This window comes from Wyeomyia smithii, chromosome 1, assembly GCF_029784165.1.
Source record: "Wyeomyia smithii strain HCP4-BCI-WySm-NY-G18 chromosome 1, ASM2978416v1, whole genome shotgun sequence".
Lineage (NCBI taxonomy): Eukaryota > Metazoa > Arthropoda > Insecta > Diptera > Culicidae > Wyeomyia > Wyeomyia smithii.
In genome coordinates, this window is record NC_073694.1 from 194,674,218 (window position 1) to 194,694,432 (window position 20,215).

A 20,215-nucleotide genomic window follows, 5' to 3' on the forward strand; every position below is an offset into this window, starting at 1 on the left:
TAATATTTTCGTAAGGCTTAAAAATCATTGTTTGAATTAATTGAACGGAGAAAAAAATTTGGCAAAACTGCTGAAAAAAAGGAAAAGGTTAGTATTTCTAAATAAACAAAAAAAAATCATTGATTTTGTTTATAAGGCATTTTCAAATAAATATGATTAAATATAATACAAAGAAAATTGTAACTGGTTTCGTAAAACTGGTATACCACGAGATTGACTCACTCCCAAAAAACACGATGAAGTGATCAAATTTCAATTGAAAATGGTGGGGAGCTTGGTAGCCGCAAGGTTACAGAGTCCGCTTTGATAAGCGAATGGTCGTGGGTTCGAATCTTAGTAGAATCAGGCCATTTGGTTGTCAAAGGACTTTAACGTGGGTTTATTCTCAGGCTCTCCACTACATACCCTTCCTTCAAGCTGAATTCTATAGTACCCTTGCTGACTTTCATCCTAACAAAAAAGTCCCTCTTATAATAAAACTATTCTGAGTAACGTATAGTAGTTCTCTTCAGGGAATTGTAATTATGGCGCGGTCTTGGCTGGAGGAACGAGGTTTCGATAAGACTACTTCCTCTTGACAAAATGAGTCCTTCTTATAATAAAACTGATCTCAGGAATATTTATCCTTTACAGGGAATTGTAATTGGCGATATTGGCACGAGGAACGAGGTTTCGATAAGACTCCTTCCTTTTGACATAATAAGTCCCTCTTAGAATAAACCTGGCCATAGAGGAATGTTAGGTGTAGCCTCAGTTCAGGGAATTGTAATTTGGCGATATTGGTAGGATAGAAATAGGCTCGGTATAGTAGAGCAGTAAGCTTGAAACGAAAGGGTTAATTCTCACACACAAGCACGGATTTAAAAAAGCGTATCATTCACTTCAATGGTGATATTGCCAATAATATGAAGTGCGGAGTACAGAAAACACCTGGGCAATATCACAATAGATCAGATGTCTCTGGTCGCAGTGATGAGTCCACACAGAGAAAAAATAGGCTGCATTTGGCAAAAAATTTAAGTTCAGTTTTAAAATACAAAAATAATTTATCTGGCAACACTCACGTTAAAAAAGTTTATTTTTTTCTGGATTCCTTGGTTTAGTTCCTGCAAAAACCATCAGTATTTTCCTGAAATATACCTCTATTTATTGTAGGAAAAAAGAAAAAGTTTTTGAACAAAAATGCGTTATTTTGCAACTAAGGGAGGTCTCACAGATCGTGGGGTATTGTAATCAACACCAAAATTGGGACTTTTTCCCAAATGAACCTAGATGAATGATTCCATTAACTTTGAGCCAAATCTGTGATGGTCGTACCCAAGTGGCGTGATCACTTCGTATGGAACAACCCATTTATGAAAAAACTAAAGTTTTCCATAGCTAAAAATTGCTACTCCAATCACAAAACGACATCAAACATAACAAACATTGGATTCGTTTAGTCACCATGCTGATAAAACTTCAAGTCAAGCAACGAATCACAGATATTGAATTTTACGTAGAGCAGTTGGAATATTGATCTCCAGATTCTAAGCCGGCAGTACAGCTTTACCAAGAAGAAAGGAATTTTTAGTCCATTTATGTTCACACAAACATTGAATGACACTCGCCGTAAGCATGTTGTAACAGACAAAATTTACTACGATTGGGTTGAAAGCAACTTTTGACAGATCGATAAATAACGATTGAAAAGGGTGACAAACTGTCAATCACTTGACTGTGTAAGCGATCGACAGAGAAGCACCCTGAAGATATTATCAAACTTTAAACAAATCCCAAATTAAACCATGTCGAACAACGACAAACCGATTAAACGGCTTCCACGGTCACAACAGGATGGTGGACGGAGGAACATTTGAAGAACATCGGTTTCAGATTAATCGAAATTCGAAACGATAAAAAAACGAGAACCGCAACGGCGCACAGTGTGTCAAAATCGAGAAACGGACGGCAAAATTATTTTTTCAAGTCCTATGTTATCCATATCTTCTAGAAAGTTGCTTCGTTTACTACTATCCTTCATATGCTTTAATGGAATTAGTTACAAATTTCACCGTATAGAGGGCGCCATACCTAACTTTTAAACGTGACTTGCTAGACGAATGGTTGCTTCTGCAAAGTCGTGAAAAATTTGATTACAAAAATGTTTGCTGAATACCTCAAACCTCTAGAAATTGAGATTTCAGAGCTACAAGACGTTTTCTAAAAAAGCAGTTTTTCATCGATATGTTCAACTCTAAGGCCTAAAACATGACTGTATATAATTGAGAGTGACGTGGTAAATCAAGATGAACAATTTCTAGTGATATATTGGTTATAATATACAGTATTCATGAATGAAAACTGGAAAAAAGTGTTTTTAAAGGCTTTTTTTATTTGAGTTGAAACTCGAAAAGGCGCAAACGAATCCAAGCTTCTATGAAGCCATCCGATAGAGTACCTTTCTGACTAACAGAAAAATACAAAACTACAGTGGGTTATTTGTAGTTTTGAATATATGGCCAACTGAAGTTACCGATTTTTACATGCATTTGTGCGCTCTTTGTAGCACAGAGGCCGGCGCGTACACTTCGTTTCCGTTTCCATGCCCAACGAACAGACACCACAATGGGGCTAAATCTAGAAACGGACGGAAACAGGTAATTTTGAAGTCCAATGTTATCAGTATCTTCTAGAAAGTTGTTTCGTTTACTGTTTTCCTTTATATGCTTCAATGCAACCCACTTCAATTTTCACTATATAGAGGGCGCCACACCTAACTTTTGAAGGTGACTAGCTAGACGAATAGTTTCTTCTGCAATGTTGTGCAGAATTTTATTACAAAACTGTTTGCAGAGTAACTTGAATCTCTAGGAATAGAGATTTTAGAGATACAGCACCTTTTAGAAAAAAAATAATTTGAAAACAAACCTCAATATTTAGAGGTTCGAAGTATACGGCAAACAGTTTTGTAATCTAATTTTACACAACTTTGCTATTCGTCTAGCTATTCACGTTCAAAAGTTAGCTCTCTATATGGTGAAAATTGAAGTTGGTTGCATTGAAGCATATACAGGACAACAGTAAACGAAACAACTTTCTAGAAGATACTGATAACATTGGACTTCAAAATTACCTGTTTCCGTCCGTTTCTAGATTTAGCCCCATTGTGGTGTCTGTTCGTTGGGCATGGAAACGGAAACGTAGTGTACGCGCCGACCTCTGTGCTATAAAGAGCGCACAAATGCATGCAAAAATCGGTAGCTTCAGTTGGCCATAAATTCAAAACTACAAATAACCCACTGTAGTTTTGTGTTTTTCTGTTAGTCAGAAAGGTACTCTATCGGATGGCTTCATAGAAGCTTGGATTCGTTTGCGCCTTTTCGAGTTTCAACTCAAATAAAAAAAGCCTTTAAAAACACTTTTTTCCAGTTTTCATTCATGAATTCTGTATGTAATAACCAATATATCACTAGAAATTGTTCATCTTGATTTACCACGTCACTCTCAATTATATACAGTCATGTTTTAGGCCTTAGAGTTGAACATATGGATGAAAAACTGCTTTTTAAAAGCCTTTTTAAAAAACGTCTTGTAGCTCTGAAATATCAATTTCTAGAGGTTTGAGGTATTCAGCAAACATTTTTGTAATCAAATTTTACACAACTTTGCAGAAGCAACCATTCGTCTAGCAAGTGACGTTTAAAAGTTAGGTATGGCGCCCTCTATAAGGTGAAATTTGTAACTAATTCCATTAAAGCATATGAAGGACAGCAGTAAACCAAGCAACATTCTAGAAGATATGGATAACATAGGACTTGAAAAAATAGTTTTGCCGTCCGTTTCTCGATTTGGACACACTGTGCGGCGGGGTTTTTCTACGTGATTCGTTGCATTTTTTTCCACCCTTCCATCCTATCCAGGTGATGACAAGCAGCGATTCAATATAAATATGAGAAGGAAAAAAAACAACAATCGAGTATACATTAACTGACGAAAACAGCGATTGGGACAAAAAAAATATTATTTTCAATCAGTTGTGTTCTGGTTTGTTTTACGCATCCAAGCTGCGTGCACGAGAAAAAAAAGTGACGTCCAATGTTATGGAACGGTTTTTGGTCGACTGGTGTTGTGCAGCAAACCAACCGCAAAAAGTAGGTCGATTAATATGTAAGCAACTCGGCGGGTTTCTGGTGCGCGATGATGGCAAATTGGGACCCGCGTCTGGTGTGCCAATTTGCCAGCGAAGCTGCATTGTCTGATTCACTTCATTTGACCTGTGGTGTGTTGGTGTTGCTTGTCTGAAATGGTTGTTGATTAATTGCTTTTCGTTAACGGGGAGCTACACCATTGGTGAACAGGATGAAAAGAACTATTTTAGAAGTGAGCTCTTAGAAAGTTGTTTCCAATTTTTATTCATTTGAATAAATTTGTATGAATGAAGTAATCATTAGGCTTTACATAAATCGATTTGTTTATAAAGCCATAACAGGTGTAATATTACAGACCGTATATCAATTTTCATTCGCTTAACGAAATAAACGTTTTTCGGCCAGCGGAATAATGCGACCGTTAAAAAGAACATTATGCCTTGTGGCCGCAGAATAACGGAGATTTATTTCCTCCTGAGCCTATGTGCGTCATGCTGATAGGCAGTTACATGCAAAATCGTTTCACCTATTTCGATAAAACTTGGTACAAATGCTGCCGTACCCACAAACTGTGTTAGTTTATAGGGTGCAAAAATACATTTAGTAAACTACTTCCCTGAATGGAAAGTTTTATATGGAAAGGGCTAAAAAAACTCAAATAAATTTGGGATTATAAAACAAATCTATTATGTAGATCTCTTTTACTATATTTTGAAGATTTAAATTGGCTGAATAAGATGCAAAAGCGAATTAATTTTTTTCGGTTGCTAGAACTTTTCAAGAATATACTTTCTTCTATGAAAATTTACCAATTAACATTAATTTTAACATTATACAACATTTGAACAATGGGAAACTTGAGTAATCGTTTAAAACCATATTTTAAAGCGCATGATCGCTTACTTTACTTATATCTAAACCACTCATAGTTGGGTGTTAACAGGAGAAAACATCAAAACTCAATGATGCGCGAACAATAAAAATTAACCATCGGTTTGTTACGTATTTAGTTTCACTAAAATCGTACCACATAAAACAAGTCAACATTACAGGGTAGCCAACCCCGGATTGAGTCACATGCAAACTGACAAATTGGCTATACACAACTGTTTCTCACTGTCAGGGGTGGCGTAGAAACACGTCTGGCCTGGAAATATAGACGATGACTGGAAACTCAACACTTTGAACAATAAAGTGCTAAGCATTCCTAGTGTCGACCGGATCCCGATCGATCAGCTGGAATCCCGTCATTTCGAGTCTCCCAGCGTGTCAAGCGACAACGACCGGCAATCACTCAACTTCCCGACAACTGATTCAGTGTACCCTTTTCCTCATCCGAGAATATCCGATCAAAAATGACAACTTTTTTGACATCACCAAAGAACCCATCTAGCGAGGTGCGGACATCGGTCTAGAACTCATCCAAAGACGTACCATGCAATTAAATATCAAGCAGCTACGAAGTACCTAACAGCCATTGAAGAACCTGTACTAGTATGCGGCATACATGACAGTCGCGACGAAAGAGAACTGATCCAAGTACAAACAAGCAAGGAACGAGACTTTCACTATTCTCAACACAAAGATCACCAGCAAAATGATAGTCCCAGTGGCTAATCGGCTAATCGGTGATTTTGAACGTAGGATCTTACGTTCAATTCTTGGCGGTAAACGGGAGAACGGTGCTTGGTGCATGAATCATGAAGTGTACCAGGCATACAAATTAGCGAATCTAGCCAAGCGAATAAAACGTGACAGGCTTCTATGAGCTGGATATGTAGTTGGAATGCCGAAGGAACGACCAGCAAAAGTTATATTTAGCAGTATTCTCGATTGAAGCGGTAGATTTCCGGCTAGACCCCGCATTCGTTGATTGTGTTCTGTCAATGAGGATGGTCGCCAGGCTTCGGAAAAAGACTGCGGTGTGACGCTATACCGATGACTGTTCTCAACTTTGTTCGTTCAGACATGACAGCCTACTTTGTTCATTTTGGGGAAGTCCTGTTGGTTGGGCCTGCGCTGTCGGCAGACTGCTTATCGGCTGCGGTTATCATCGTTGATATTGGGCTCGAACTCTTTCGTTTCTCCTTTTTACTAGGCCGATGCAATGATGAACACGAAGCTAACCGTTTCAAACATTTTCCTATTGTTGATATTATTCCCCACACGAGAAAAAACGTTTTTCGCACTGCCCCGCTTGCATTTTAGCAATGACTTTACTTTCGTAAATCATTATCACCTGACAAACCGCTTGGATTTGTGCCGAAGAATTTCGCGCTGTAAAGGCTGTCTTTAGCGACAGCTTGAAAGAACCAGCAGACATCAGGAGATGAAAAATAACAGCCTGTTTGGCATCGCTCTGTCGTCAGTGGCTGTCGGACTGTGTACCGAACGTAAGGGGAGCAGGGAGAATTGTGAAATACAATGTCACGGAAAGACAGTCATTTTCAGAAGCTTGAACCGCTTAATAGGTGTTAGAGGCGACCGAGGAATATAAGCCAAAGACAGAGTGACATGGTGACGTAGTCTGAATTTGGCACTGGATCGATGAAAGGTCTGTCGCTGTAAAAGTAACGTGAATCACTAAGTGAGGCTCTACTGGAGATCTGTCGGTTGAAAAGTGATGTATGAATTGATGATAAGGCCTTACAGCCAACACACCGACACCAACGACAACGGCCTACGAGGCATCAACTTTGCAGATTCCCGAAGCCGGGTGATTATAAGAACCTTTTCCCACCGCAAAGAAAACCACAAAGCCAACTGACGAACACCTTACCACCGAATAACAAACCAAACTGATAAAGTTCTCATCGATGCACACTGTTTCCAAAGCTGCGAAAACGTGATCAAAATCATTTTGACCCATTTTTTAGAGCCACAGTGCCTTCAGTAAAGTTGTTCCATTAATTATTCTTCATGTTATAGAAGTTACAGTTTTGTGATTAATCCACGTAACAGTGAAAAGCGAATTTCACTTTTTTTCTTTTTTGCATATAAAAATTCATTGTATTCGGCAAAGTTGTAGCACATTTAATAAGAAACAACTTTGTCAAAGACATCATACTTCTATTTATGTATTTTAATGGACTTATGCGGAGTTTTCTACAAATTGCCTCTAAAAATCAGCTTTTTCAACATAACTTTCAGTAGTGATTTTCTACAATTTTCCAATGTTTTACAATGTTGTTTGCAATAGAAAAGCAAACAATGTCTGCGAAGAAAGTTTATTTTTATCTCACTTATTTCTCTGGTTTTTAACGATTTTTATTAAAATAATGCATTATCATTATCTTCAAAATCTGCAGACTAAACCATTTCCATATTAAAGTATAACTAAAGCATTACTCAATCCAGATATAGGCATTTGTCTCTCGCTGTCTCCTGTGTTTATATTTGTAAGTAAATTGGTGCACTATTTTAATAGAAATCTTCAATAACTAAATTATTATAAGAGATGAAAATAAGCTTACTTTAGTGAACTCGTGTGTTTTATTGAACTAGAAAACATTGTAGAACATTGAAGAATTTTAGAAAATCACTATAAATAGTAATATAAAAAAATGATTTTTGGGGATATTCTAGAGGAAGCTTCATAATAGTTCCATTCAAATTGGCAAATAGAAATATGGTGTCTTTGACAAAGTTGTTTCTTATAAAATATGCTAAAATATTGCTCAGCAAAGTGGATTTTTATATACAAAAACGAGAAAAATAAAATTCGTTTCTATCTTTTGGGTAGATCAATCACAAAATTCTAACTTTCATAAAATGAATAATAATTAACAAAACAACTTTGCTGAAGACACCATAGCTCCAAAACCAGTTTTTTTGAGTTAAAAGTAATTAGTGTGAATTAGTGCTTTATTTAAGTAGAAATCGTCAATAACTATATATATGTGTGAGATAAAAATAAACGACCTTTGAAGAAATTGTTTGTTTTATTAAAGGAAACAATATTATAGAACATTGAAAAATTGTAGAAAATCACTGCTGAAAGTTATATTGAAAGAATTGATTTTAAGTGACAATCTGTAGAAAACTTCACATAAGTCCATTAAAATAGACAGATAGAAGTATAGTGTCTCTGACAAAGTTGTTTCTTATTAAATTTGCTGCAACGTTGCCGAACACGATGAATTTTTACATGCAAAAACAACTTTACTGAAGACACTATGGCTCTAGTTTTTTGTGTCAAAATAATTTCGATCACGTTTTTGCCGCTTTGGAAACAGTGTGCGATGGCTGGTTTTTCTCAAACATCACAAAGATACGCTCCCTCTGGGGTGCGGATCTCGACTCAGACCATCACCGAGTAGCAGTATACGTACGCTCTAAACTATCCACGGTGTTTCACACACGTTAAAGTCGTCCTCTAAGGCCATTCGGCAGGCTGCCGTAAACCACGCGTGTCTTTTTGACAAGGCACTACTCACAACGGAAGAACTAAGTGCTTCGACTCGCTACTCCCAAGCTCTTCAAACGGCTAGTGTACGATCCTCTTTTCTTTAAATCCGTTACCACAAATTATCACGAATTTATGTACTCCACTGGTGACAGCAAGACATTTGACGGGGTTGACATGGACTACATTTTTCAACCGATAAGCGGCTTCGAAATTGGCGGTCCGCTTTATAACTGACTGCAAACATATCTGATAGGAAGAGTCCAGTTTGTGAAAATCAAGGGACACGTTTCTGCCTCGCTTACAGTTAATGCTGGTGTCTCTCGAGGAAGCCACTTAGAACCGTTGTTATTCGTACTCGTGATGAACAATCTTACAGACAAATTGATCAATGCCATACTTCTGATTTATACTGATGAAAACGTTCTCTGCCGTCAAAGTAAACAACAACTGTCTTGAACTACAACTAGACATGTAAAGTTTTGTGTAATTCTGCTCGGATAAAAAAAGCAAAGCCTTGATGCTACATTCCGATTCGGAACTCGACCTTCTGTTTATTTATACACAGACTTCGCAGCCAACCGTTCAGTGTACAGGACAATTGCGGGGCTAGCGCTACGATCCTACTGACACTAACAATCTCTCCCGAGCCGAGACTCGAACTCACGACGACTGGCTTGTTAGGCCAGCGTCGTACCTCGAGACTATCTGGAAGATAAAAATTCTGCTCGGATAATGGCTTCAATATAAGCGAAAAAAAAATTCAAATATTTCTTGTCATATTGTCACATTGCTAACATCGACATTATGTTTCAAAAACAGACTAAGTTCATCTTTATTAGGACAACTTAGTATTTTAAAACTAATTGTGGATAACGAGCCTAAGGCCCATACTTTCTAGAAAAAAACCTCAATAAATTATTTGGAGCAAATGTTTCAGGCTAATGACACGCGCAAGTTTTATGCGGAGATGAACCGATACCGTTTAGGTTACACACCGAGTCCAGATATGTGTGGAGACGTAGAGGAAAACCTGTTCACTAGTGAGCACGAGTTGGAAGCACTTTTTCGATGAGCAACCCAATAGCGGAGCAACGGAATTGTGGAAGGAAAGTTAACTATGGAGTGCTTACAAATTATAGAAGTGGAGGTAGCCCTAAGCCCTACTAATGAAAAAGATTTTTGATTGCGACACCACCTAAAAATAAGTATAAGCGGGCTTCAAATTTTCAAATGTGGTGGTACAACATGTCCACACATCACGCCTTGGTGGACTTCAAGGCAGAGTAGATACAGTCGTTCGAAACAAGCTATAGCAAATAATTCACGAATGCAATTTTCTGGTATACTGGTTCGACTTATCGAAGCTTTTTTGTACCGGGTGATGTATTATGAGTGCATATTGGGAACACTCTTGAATCCCTTTTAAGCACGCAGATGGTTGGGACCAGGATATGGACTATGCAATCCGACGAGCGGGTAATTGATAGCAGACGAAGTCAACGTGGTTACAAGAAATTCTAAAGAACATACGACTTTTTCAGTCTTAACGGTGGATCAAAACGCTACTTTGTTTTATGTCCGACGTTTCGGCCTTTGAACCTGGTCTTCCTCAGGGGATCTACAAATTTATTAAAACATTTTATTTATTTTTTTCTTCAAAAACTCTACCACAGTTTTTTTCTCAAAAATCTCACATGATATTGTAATACAGCTTCAAAAGGCATCATTACCAGTGCTGATAAAAGTCATTTTCCCCAGCAAAATTCTTCGAAAATTACAGCCAATCATTTACAATTTTCACTTCCAATGATCGCAGCACTCTTTCAGATACACTAGATTTTCGTCATAGTAACGTGGTGTTATACTCAGTTGAAATAGATCGCGCGCATCTTTCACGGTTACGGAATAAAATTTGACGAAAAATCTAACCAAATGATCTTCACTTCAAAGCGAAAAAGAAAAACAAACAGTCCACTCAACCAAAATGAACCTCACCGGAACACTTTTTCACTGACACTGACCGATGCCTTGACAATCTTCGTTAACTGATAAACTGATTTTGTTGTCTTGCTTCCATCGCATGAAATATAATGAGGTATTTTGACAGTTCACTTCCATGCAAAAAGCGGGAAGGGAGAACTCTGAAAGGATTGTAAAAAAATCACGTTTATGGATGCTTTTTTTCACCTTCACTCAAGAGTGTCAACAAATATCAACCCTGATACTAATAGATATTATTTTATTTCCACTGATCAGGAATAGTGTGCATGATAGAGTATCTCTCTTACCCTATACTTATGAACCACACTAATATTTTTCCATGCATTTATATTTATATATAAAATAAAAACTCTAAATTAGAGTCCATTTTTGTGTCATCAGAGGTGTGATAAAAAAGTCCGAGAAAACGAATTAAATCCACCAACGCATCGTGCTTTGTGATGTGGTAAAAGTTTACAGGAAGTTCCAAAGCTTAAATTAACTCTAACATTCCGATATAAGTACTTTGAAGAAGCACCTATTGATTGATATGACAACCTATCGTAAAGCTTTGTATGCCGAACACAAAATGGGACAACTTTATATGAGTTTTTTGAGAAAAAACCATGTTGGTGTTCTTGAAAAAAAAAATTACTACATATTAATATAAAATGCTTGGCCCCTGAAAAAGGCCAAGTTCAAAGGCCGAAACGTCGGACAGAAAACATTGTTGCGTTTTGAACCACTGTTAAGACTGAAAGAGCTGTATTTTCCTTGGAATTTCATGTTACAGTCGTCTCTGAACTTGGTTATTAAAAAAAAAACGACGGCGGAAGCAATCTACGCCAGACCATAATTGGGGGCTAGGCTAGGAGAGTTGGACTAGAAATAAATGCGTCGGAAAACTAAGTATATGAAAGGAATGTCAGCAATCGCCTTAGTGTTCGTTGACGGCGATGAACTCCAAGCGGTAGATAAGTTCCTTTACTTGGGATTCCTGGTAATCGCTGACGATAATACAAGTTATGAGATCCAAAGACACACTCATGCTAAAATCCGGGCCTACTTTGCCCTTCCCAGGACGGTTTAATCCAGTAGTATACGCCGCCGCACAAAACTAACGATATATAACACCCTAATGAGAGCAGTAATTCTTTATGGACTTGAAACCGTGACGCTGCATATACGTGCACTGACCGACATACACTAAGGTCTTTTTTTGCGTGGAGGATACGTTCCAAATTTGTATGGACACGCGAAAAAAAGACTATTTTGAGTTGCAAATATAACGAACAAAACGATGAAGAATGTTTGAACCTCGTTTGACTATGATAGTGGTCAACCTGGAGACCAAAATGCAATACAGTCAAATCTGTTTTTGTGCGAGGGATAGGGACCGCACAAAATAAATCCCAATAAAAGAATTCATTTGAAACTTCACGTGCAGCTACATAACAATATTTCCACAGCATTATTGAAAAAAAAATTTTTCTATGCGGTGGATAGGGACCACATAAAAAAAAATAGTTAAAAATAACTCTAAAGTTGTTGATTCTGATTTAGAATACCTATGAAAACAATTTTAAAACATCGGATTGATAAACGAAACTTTTTTAAACATACTAATCCTTTCAACCGCTTTCCTTCGTAGGCAAGCAATTCGTGACTTTTCCTACGTAAAACTGGCTCAAACATTAATTTTTTGACGCAACACTTCTGTAATGCGTTGGAATTTATTCCAAGAATCGGAAAAATTAAATGGCTGAAAATGTTGTCGGAAGTGGTCCTTTTTCATATACCGCACAAAAAAAATCGCACAAAAACAGTCGCACAAAAAAAATAATCGCATAAAAAAAGTCGCACAAAATAAATTTCGCACAGCAAAGAGTCGCACAAAAACAGGTTTGACTGTATTGTAAATTTTGAGTACTTACATAAAAAATTATGAATGTTTTAGAAAACCGATATATGTTCACTCGTGACCTAAAACGGAAAACGTGATTGAAATGAGGTCGATATATTGTACCATTTTTGAGTAATGGAGGAAAGTAACTCACGTAAGAAAAGATCTTACTGTACTTTGAATGCAGAATACGGGTAATTTTTAGTGGAGTAAAATTTTAGTGGAGTACAAACCGAACATGTCGTAAGAATGCCGGACGATAGTGATGTGCAGAGAGGCCCATCGTGCAGATAGGAAGCAGCGTAGTCTCAAGGAACACTTCGAATACGATTCGAAGGGGTTCAAATCTTAGTAAAACCAGACCAGTTGATTTGAAAATGACTGAGCATGGGTTTACTCTCTCTCTCTCCCTTCACACTGAATTTTGCACAATACCTCTATGACTTTCTCCTCTTATAACAAAACTTGCCAGAATGACGCACACGTATAATTTTGCGCCCTTAAAAATCGGGTTTCCATACGGTTTTATATGGGAAAATCCACTTGTCAAAATTTATTCTCTAGAGATGTCCAGTTGGCCTCTAATAATATATCGATACATGATATTTGTGGGAAATTTTTCTGGAAAAAACTATTTTGAAGACCGTAAGGCGCTACGATGCTTGTAGAAACAGCTATTCACCCCAAACTGATCGAATGTCTGACGAACGGCTTACCGTTCAAAATTTCCAGCAACACTGCTACACCATGCTGCTGTTGCAAACTGGCTCAAGGATGAGAAATAATTTCGCGTGGAAGTGAGCTTGAAAGTGTAATTCTAGCTCGTAGTATCTTCGGCGAAGCCTTCAAGATAAATTTTACACGATATAATTTCTTATCACATGATTAAATTTGCAACAGCAGAATGCTGTAGCAGCATTGCTAGTAAAATTCAGTGGTGAGCCGTTCGTCAGACATTCAATCATCCATAGAGAATAAGTTTTGAAAAAGTGGATTTTCCCATATAAAGTCGTATGGAAACTTCAAAAATCGGGCGCAAAAATATTGTTCCATCGATCGATCTGAAACGTTACACGGTTGTTATAGGACCCATAAGGAACAAGAAACGTGCATGGAAGCAAGAACTTATATTTTGCCCCACTCTACTGACCATATCTCAAAATGTGTTTCGCTGATGACATCAACATCATAAAGCAGAACTTCAAAATGGTAGAGGATGCTTATACCACACTGAAACCCGCTGAAAAATTATGACTGGAAGAATTCATCACTATGAATACAGATGTACCACGGTGCCGTATTTTTTTTTTCATAAAGTAAACTTCCAGCGATTTTCCTGACGCTGATGTTAATTCAGTAATTCCAAGCAAATTGTGACAACTTCAATTCTACTTTTCATAATCAGTTTTGACTAAAAATATGCAAGAATTCTTCTATATTACAATTTGAGAAGGGCTTGTGTGAAAATGATCCAATCAAATCAAATCTTAAAATATTTTTTTTTCAAAAATTATGTTTTCTTACAAAAGTTTTAAACTTGTAGTCTCAAAACGTGAAACGACCACTTTTTTTTACTGTCCGACGTTTCGGCCCGATCTTCAGGGTAAAATAAATCTTGCTTTATTTCTTGTCAGAAAAGACAAGACACAAACAAGATTTATTTTCCCCTGAAAATGTCCCTAATAGGTGACGAAACGTCAGACAGTAAACAAAAGATCGTTCTACTTTTTGGGACTGCTTAGTTCAGAATACATCCAACGTAGGGGTACTGGGGGTAAGCTCGGCACTGAGGGTAAGACCATCACCCCTAGGATTTTACTAGAAAACGCTAATTAACTGTGTTTTGGAATATGTGAAGTGTTGGTATTTAATATTTTAGACATTTTAAGACACATCGAAGCCACCGTGAAACGTCAAACGTCAAAATAATAGACAAAACATACGCTACTGTAGCTGATGCGTAAACGGATTTAATTTTTCGTGAGTGGAACATAAGCTTTTATTCATTTGAAAAGACTTAAATAATTTAACTTTAATTTTATTTAATAATTAAATTTATTGCCTGTATTGTAAGCAATCACAGCAACTCGGTCTGAGGTAAATTGAAGCGATAAATTTGTAGAAATACTCTTTTTTAAAAAATGTGTGCTGTCGGGTAACACCGTCACCCAGTGAGTGGAGTAAGCCCGACATGGTTTGAGGCTAGTCAGATGTTACTGAATATTTCTCATCTATTACCGATGTCTCGCTTATAAATAAATTATTTAATCGACTTAGAGCCATGCACTCAAGCTCTTCTGTGATTTATGAATGATTCCAAGGGTTATTAGAGGTGTCAAATGTACTAAATCAAGTCACAGACCAGACGGCTTTCCTGGTGGTATGTGTAATATGCTCCGGTGTGGTCAATGTGATCCTGGCTTCAATGAAACTAGTTAATAATATGATTCAAAGTGCTACATGATAGGCTTGCCGAGTATCAAATTCTTTCATTGTTTATACAAAATGTTCATCGGAACTTGTTCCGGCAATCTGCCCAGAACCAGCTAACCGACAACAACCAAATTCAACATACAGAAATGTAAGATCTCTAATTCGGCGGTCTCCGAATTCAAATTGGTTCAGGTAATTTGAGTTATATCATGAACAAACTTAGGTGCCGGTGTTACTCCCAAGGGGTGCCGGTTTCACCCGCACTGATTGCTAAACGTCATTTTTATCTTAGTTTCAAAACTTCACTATTCCTTGTAAAATAACAGTTTGAAAGTACTGAAAACATTCATATCTTGTAGAAAACAATCTGGGCAATAATTCTGTGAAAGAAATATAACAATATTTGCCATCAAGTGCTACTAAAGAATCATTTTCCTTAGGGGGCCGGGCTTACCCCCAGTACCCCTACATGGCAACTCAACATTCGAACTTTTAGCAACGAAAGATAAAAAAGCTACAATATGGATTCCGCTTTGGAAGTTTTGAAATATGCAATTATTAATATCAAAAATTGTTTCGTCCTAAAGGCTCTAGTAAAAATTGATTGACCTATAATAAATGACGCAAATTTCGTTTCATTATTATTTTTCTGAAAACCGTACACTGCCGTTAATGTCTACACCCGCTCAACTCTGCAGGTTATCTATCAGAAAGTCACAAGGTACAGTAATGGGCCCAGTCCTGTACAGCATATTCACTCCAGATCTACTTGATTTCCTGATGATACTTGGGATGCACAAAATCATTTTCTTGTGATGTAAACTTACTTACAAAAGCGAGAAATTTCTTGCAATAATTTGAAAACCTAATTGACCGCTTTTCATCACAACCCCAGAGCTATATTATACCTTTCCAAGAATGTAAGAGATAAATTAGTATTTTTTTAGCTCCGGAGTGGCTCGCTAAATTGTTTCCATAAATTTATTCACCAACCCATTTTGCAAAGCAATCCCAATCCTTGATGATTTCCTATAAAAATATACACCGATCGTGCAGTGCTCGGATGTACAACCTGCCGGTACTGAACTAAGCACAAACAATAGAAAAGCGTCTATTCGATCGGACAAACTAAATACCCCACAAAATCCTCCAGCAGCACGGCGCGCGGGTAGGCAATCAGTAAACACACTGACCGTGTGGTCCGTACGGCTCCAGATGATTATTTATAGCTTCCTGGGCTCGTAAATCCAACGCACAGAAATCCGCCTGCCTCTCGAAATAAAAACCGTCGAACCGTGCTTCGAGCTGCTGTTGTTCTTTCGCTGGAGCGCGCCGCCGCCTGCTGCCAGCCGAAAATCAAGGAATTAGCATTAAATCACCTAGATGAAAATTGAAAATCCGGGGGCCACAACCCGGGCGCGGTAGCATGACTTAATCACGGCAAAAGCAAAAGTGGCAAGGGTAAGGGCTCTGCACAACTAAAGCCAACCGAAAAAGATTTAAGACAAAACGAAAAGGATTTTCCTTCTTAATGTTGCCCGCCCAACACATTCTGTTCCCTGAGGGGGAGGGGTTTAGACAAATTACTCTCACTTGGGTGCAGTTTATTTCGACACGAAACAAAGTTAACCCCAGGACAGTGGAATCAAATCCCATTTCAGCGCCCGTTTTCCCCACCGCGTTCTGGCTGTGCCCGTGCACGTGGGAAAGTGAAATACCGTGTGCTGAACGAACAGTGATACTATAAATTCTCCCTCGTCTCGTTGTCGACTGCTAAAAAGAAAAAAACCTGAAATCGTTGGTCCTAGTTTGCTAACGGATTGGAATTTTTTTTTTGTTCTTCTCTCCCTCCAATTGCTCTGCCGCCGACCGGGTGATGCTGCTGGATGGATCGTCAATCAACCGAAAATGTGCGGACCCTTTGGAACCCGCACGCAATCCGATTTGTAACTCCGTCGCGTTCGACCAACCGCCAGTCGGGTCCGATGATATCGAGGAAAAGGAGGCCGAAATGAGCTTCATCCATTTCCAGGTAAGGGTGGTACAAATGGATCATTGCTTAGTGCTAAGGAACTGTATTCCGTCATCCGCGGTGTTCCTCTGATCGGTAATAAAACAGAAAAAATGATATCAGTAACATTATATTACAGTTAATTTGCTGCCTTTCTCCACCTTTAGATAAAACTAAAAAAATCAATAGCATTTTTGTTTTTCGAATGACAGTCAATTGGAACACCGTGGATACTGCTTTTGATTGATTAATCTGTTACCTTTTCATGTTCACAGAGTACCTGCCATCTATCTCTCGATGCCTGCCGGGATGATCAAGTTTGCTCCAGTGCGTTGAAGACGGTGTTGATGCACTGTGAGCTGCATCGGTGCAATCGCAACGCCTGTATGGAGTCACTGCAGAGCTTCTACAAGGGTATCCACGATGATCTGAGTCTAGATATTGCCTTCTGTTTGTGCAGGTTAGTTCCGAATCGAAATCAGATCCATTGCGACTTCCGGTTCTAGAAAGATGCTAAAAAACTGGTAAAACTCTGTTTTCACACCAACAGAAAAACACCAAACCGCCATGACAGTTGCATGATAGCACAGGAAAAACTACACCCAGCTTGTGCCCAGCGACCGCCGGAAAATATCACGCCCCAGGGTTCGAACGGCTTAGTCTACAGTCCACCGCCATCCTGTCACACAGTGGCAGAGCTGTGTCGCGAAGACGAAGACTGCCGAGCGCGGCTGGAAGTATTCGAACAGTCCTGCGCGGTGGACAGCGTAACGAAGAAGTGCGCCGGAAAGACCAGCGCTTGCAGGCAAGCAATGCTGGGCATTCTGGGAACTCCGTTGCGTACAAACTGCGCCTGTCAGGGTTCAGATCTACAGCAGCTGTACGATTGTCTTGGTTGGCAGCGCTTGCTTTGGCTTAATCCTTGCGTTGGTTAGTATTTTCAATTGGAGTGAATATCAAAAATCTTACACCTGTCCTTGTTGTTCATTGCAGTCGAATCCCAGAAAGATTTTCACCTGAAACGGTTGGCAGAACTTGGTCTGCTGACGACAACCACAACAACGACGATGGCGACAACAACCACAATGCGAACTACACGAGCCACACAGCCTCCAACACCGCCACCAACGAAACCAAAACCTGTTGTAAGTACCAACTACACAAGTTCTAACTCTAGTAAAACTACCTTTTCCAATACCCCAACGCAGTACCGTCCCAAGCCAACCGAGATGCAACCGTTCGTGACGAACTTCATTGACGCACCGGACACCCAGCCGAAAACGTTGATCCACAAGGGGAACGAGCTGATCGTGCGGACCGATCTGGACCCACATCCGGACGAGTACGACACCAACGGGCGGCACCATCTGCTTCCGGACGAGGATGACCATGACGAACTACCGCCGATACCGAACGGTGGGAGTAACCGAATCAACCAGCGACCAGACGAACAGGTCCTGCAGATGCTAACGACCGAACCGCCGGAGCTGGAAACACCTCCACCCACGACGACCACCACGACAACTACAGAACCGACCACGACACCGGTACCGATCAGTGAGTGACTTCCTCTATGCTAAGTAAAGGATTTCTTACATGGTTTAAACTTCTTGCAGGGTACTGCGTAGTTCAGCGCTCACATCAATCCGACCAACTGATCGCCGAAGGCAAAAGTCGTCGGGTAAGCGTTGAAAACTAATCGTTGAAGTGGTCTATAGTAATCAGTTTCAATTTCAATCCCACCAGCTGTACATGCTAGACGATGCAGAATGCAGTGAACTGTGCACCTGCGGGGGCGGTGACTCTCTCGCCCTAACATGCCACGCTTTATGCGTTCCGCTGGCACCATGTCGAACATCGTTGGCGTACTACAGCCATGCTGCGCCGGCTTACCAAGCTTTCCGGGGTCGCTGCCTGTGCTATTCCGGACGATTTATCTGTATGCGTCCACCTCCGGGTGAATATTCTCTGCCAGGTTCGTTAACATACATTAACCTTCTGTAGTAAAATGGTAATGATTAATTTTTTTTCGACTCCAGGTGGCATCTTTCTGTTGCTAGGTTATAGTTCTACGGACGAAGCACTGTTAAGACCTCACACTAATCTAGGCATTCAGGATGCAGTCCGAGCGTTGCAGCAGTACGTGCTGCAGCACATCAACAATGAGGTCAGTGCATTGTACCCTATTTTGTACCGTTCGACTGTAAGTCACAATTTCGAACGTTTTCTCTCTCTCTCTCTGTCTTTGCAGACTTCTTGTACATTAACACTGTTTAATATCACTGATGAAAATATCATCCTATCGATAAGGTTACCCCATGATCCTAAGCTTACCAGCATGGAGTTGCTAAGGCAGGAAAAGGTGAGTGCACCAGCTGAAAACTGTATTTTCGTTCAACAATTATTTGTAAAACCAAATCATTAACTTATGTAGTGTAACTAAAAAAGTGTCAATTGGCGATTAGCGTCGCCAAATTTTCAGTTAGCGGTGCTCACCTACTATAGGCTGTGAGAACTAGGGTTTGCAATCCCGGGAACAATTTCCCGGGAAATAGCTTTTCTCGGGATTCCCGGATCCCGGGAACAGAAATATTAATTCCCGGGATCCCGGGATTCCCGAGTTCCGCGAAAAATTTTCTAAGATTCACTATGTTTTCCTATGCAATATTGCAATAAAATTAAGTACGTCAAACTGGTACGACCTGAAATAAATCATTAAATAAAACTCAAAGTTAGTATAGTGTTTGCATGTTAATTAGTAAGCATTCAAATGTTCTAAGACTGACTTATTTTAAGTAGTATTGAGCTGATTATTTAGTATTCTATCGTTTCCTTCCGGTTTGTCTCGGTCACAGAAAATCACCGAACGGCGAATCAACGAAATAACGTAGTTATTTACCCAAAATTCTTCCTCGGAATTTTACGTTCTAATCAATAATGATATAAACTTCAAAAGGGTTTGAAATGTTGTTCTGTCAAAAAAAAAAACTAGATTTGAGACGCAGTTTATTCAAAAAAACACATAGCAAATATGTTTAAATGAAATAAAAAAATAGCGAATAGGTTTGCTACCGCTCAAGTAAACAGTAAATATTCATTGTAGTGTAAAAAAAATTTTACCCAAACAGTCCGTACCGAATATAGCGAATATTTTCCGCGTCCAATGCCAGCCTAACACTCAGTTTTCTCTTCAACAAACTGAAAGAATTGGACACTAGTTTTCAATTAAGTGTAGCAAAAGCTCTAATCGGTGTTATGAAAGTATTCTAGAAATCGAACATAAGCGGTGACTCAGCAGACTTGAGCGAAGTTTTACAGAAGGGCATAACGTTTTTTAGCTTAACGGAAAA

The 20,215-nt window shown here is 39.0% G+C and overlaps 1 protein-coding gene across 9 annotated transcripts in view; it reads left to right on the forward strand.

The window, feature by feature from the left end:
* Nucleotides 1–20,215, forward strand: part of LOC129718325 (uncharacterized) — a 530,334-nt gene that overhangs the window by 488,479 nt on the left and 21,640 nt on the right. For all 9 annotated transcript variants that reach the window (XM_055668998.1, XM_055668992.1, XM_055668993.1 and 6 more), the window contains 9 exons: nucleotides 16,831–16,886; nucleotides 17,141–17,325; nucleotides 17,416–17,795; nucleotides 17,859–18,010; nucleotides 18,074–18,422; nucleotides 18,482–18,546; nucleotides 18,612–18,840; nucleotides 18,905–19,032; nucleotides 19,117–19,227. In XM_055668998.1, the coding sequence (XP_055524973.1) occupies nucleotides 16,831–16,886; nucleotides 17,141–17,325; nucleotides 17,416–17,795; nucleotides 17,859–18,010; nucleotides 18,074–18,422; nucleotides 18,482–18,546; nucleotides 18,612–18,840; nucleotides 18,905–19,032; nucleotides 19,117–19,227 (1,655 nt within the window). The remainder of the gene's footprint in view (nucleotides 1–16,830; nucleotides 16,887–17,140; nucleotides 17,326–17,415; nucleotides 17,796–17,858; nucleotides 18,011–18,073; nucleotides 18,423–18,481; nucleotides 18,547–18,611; nucleotides 18,841–18,904; nucleotides 19,033–19,116; nucleotides 19,228–20,215) is intronic.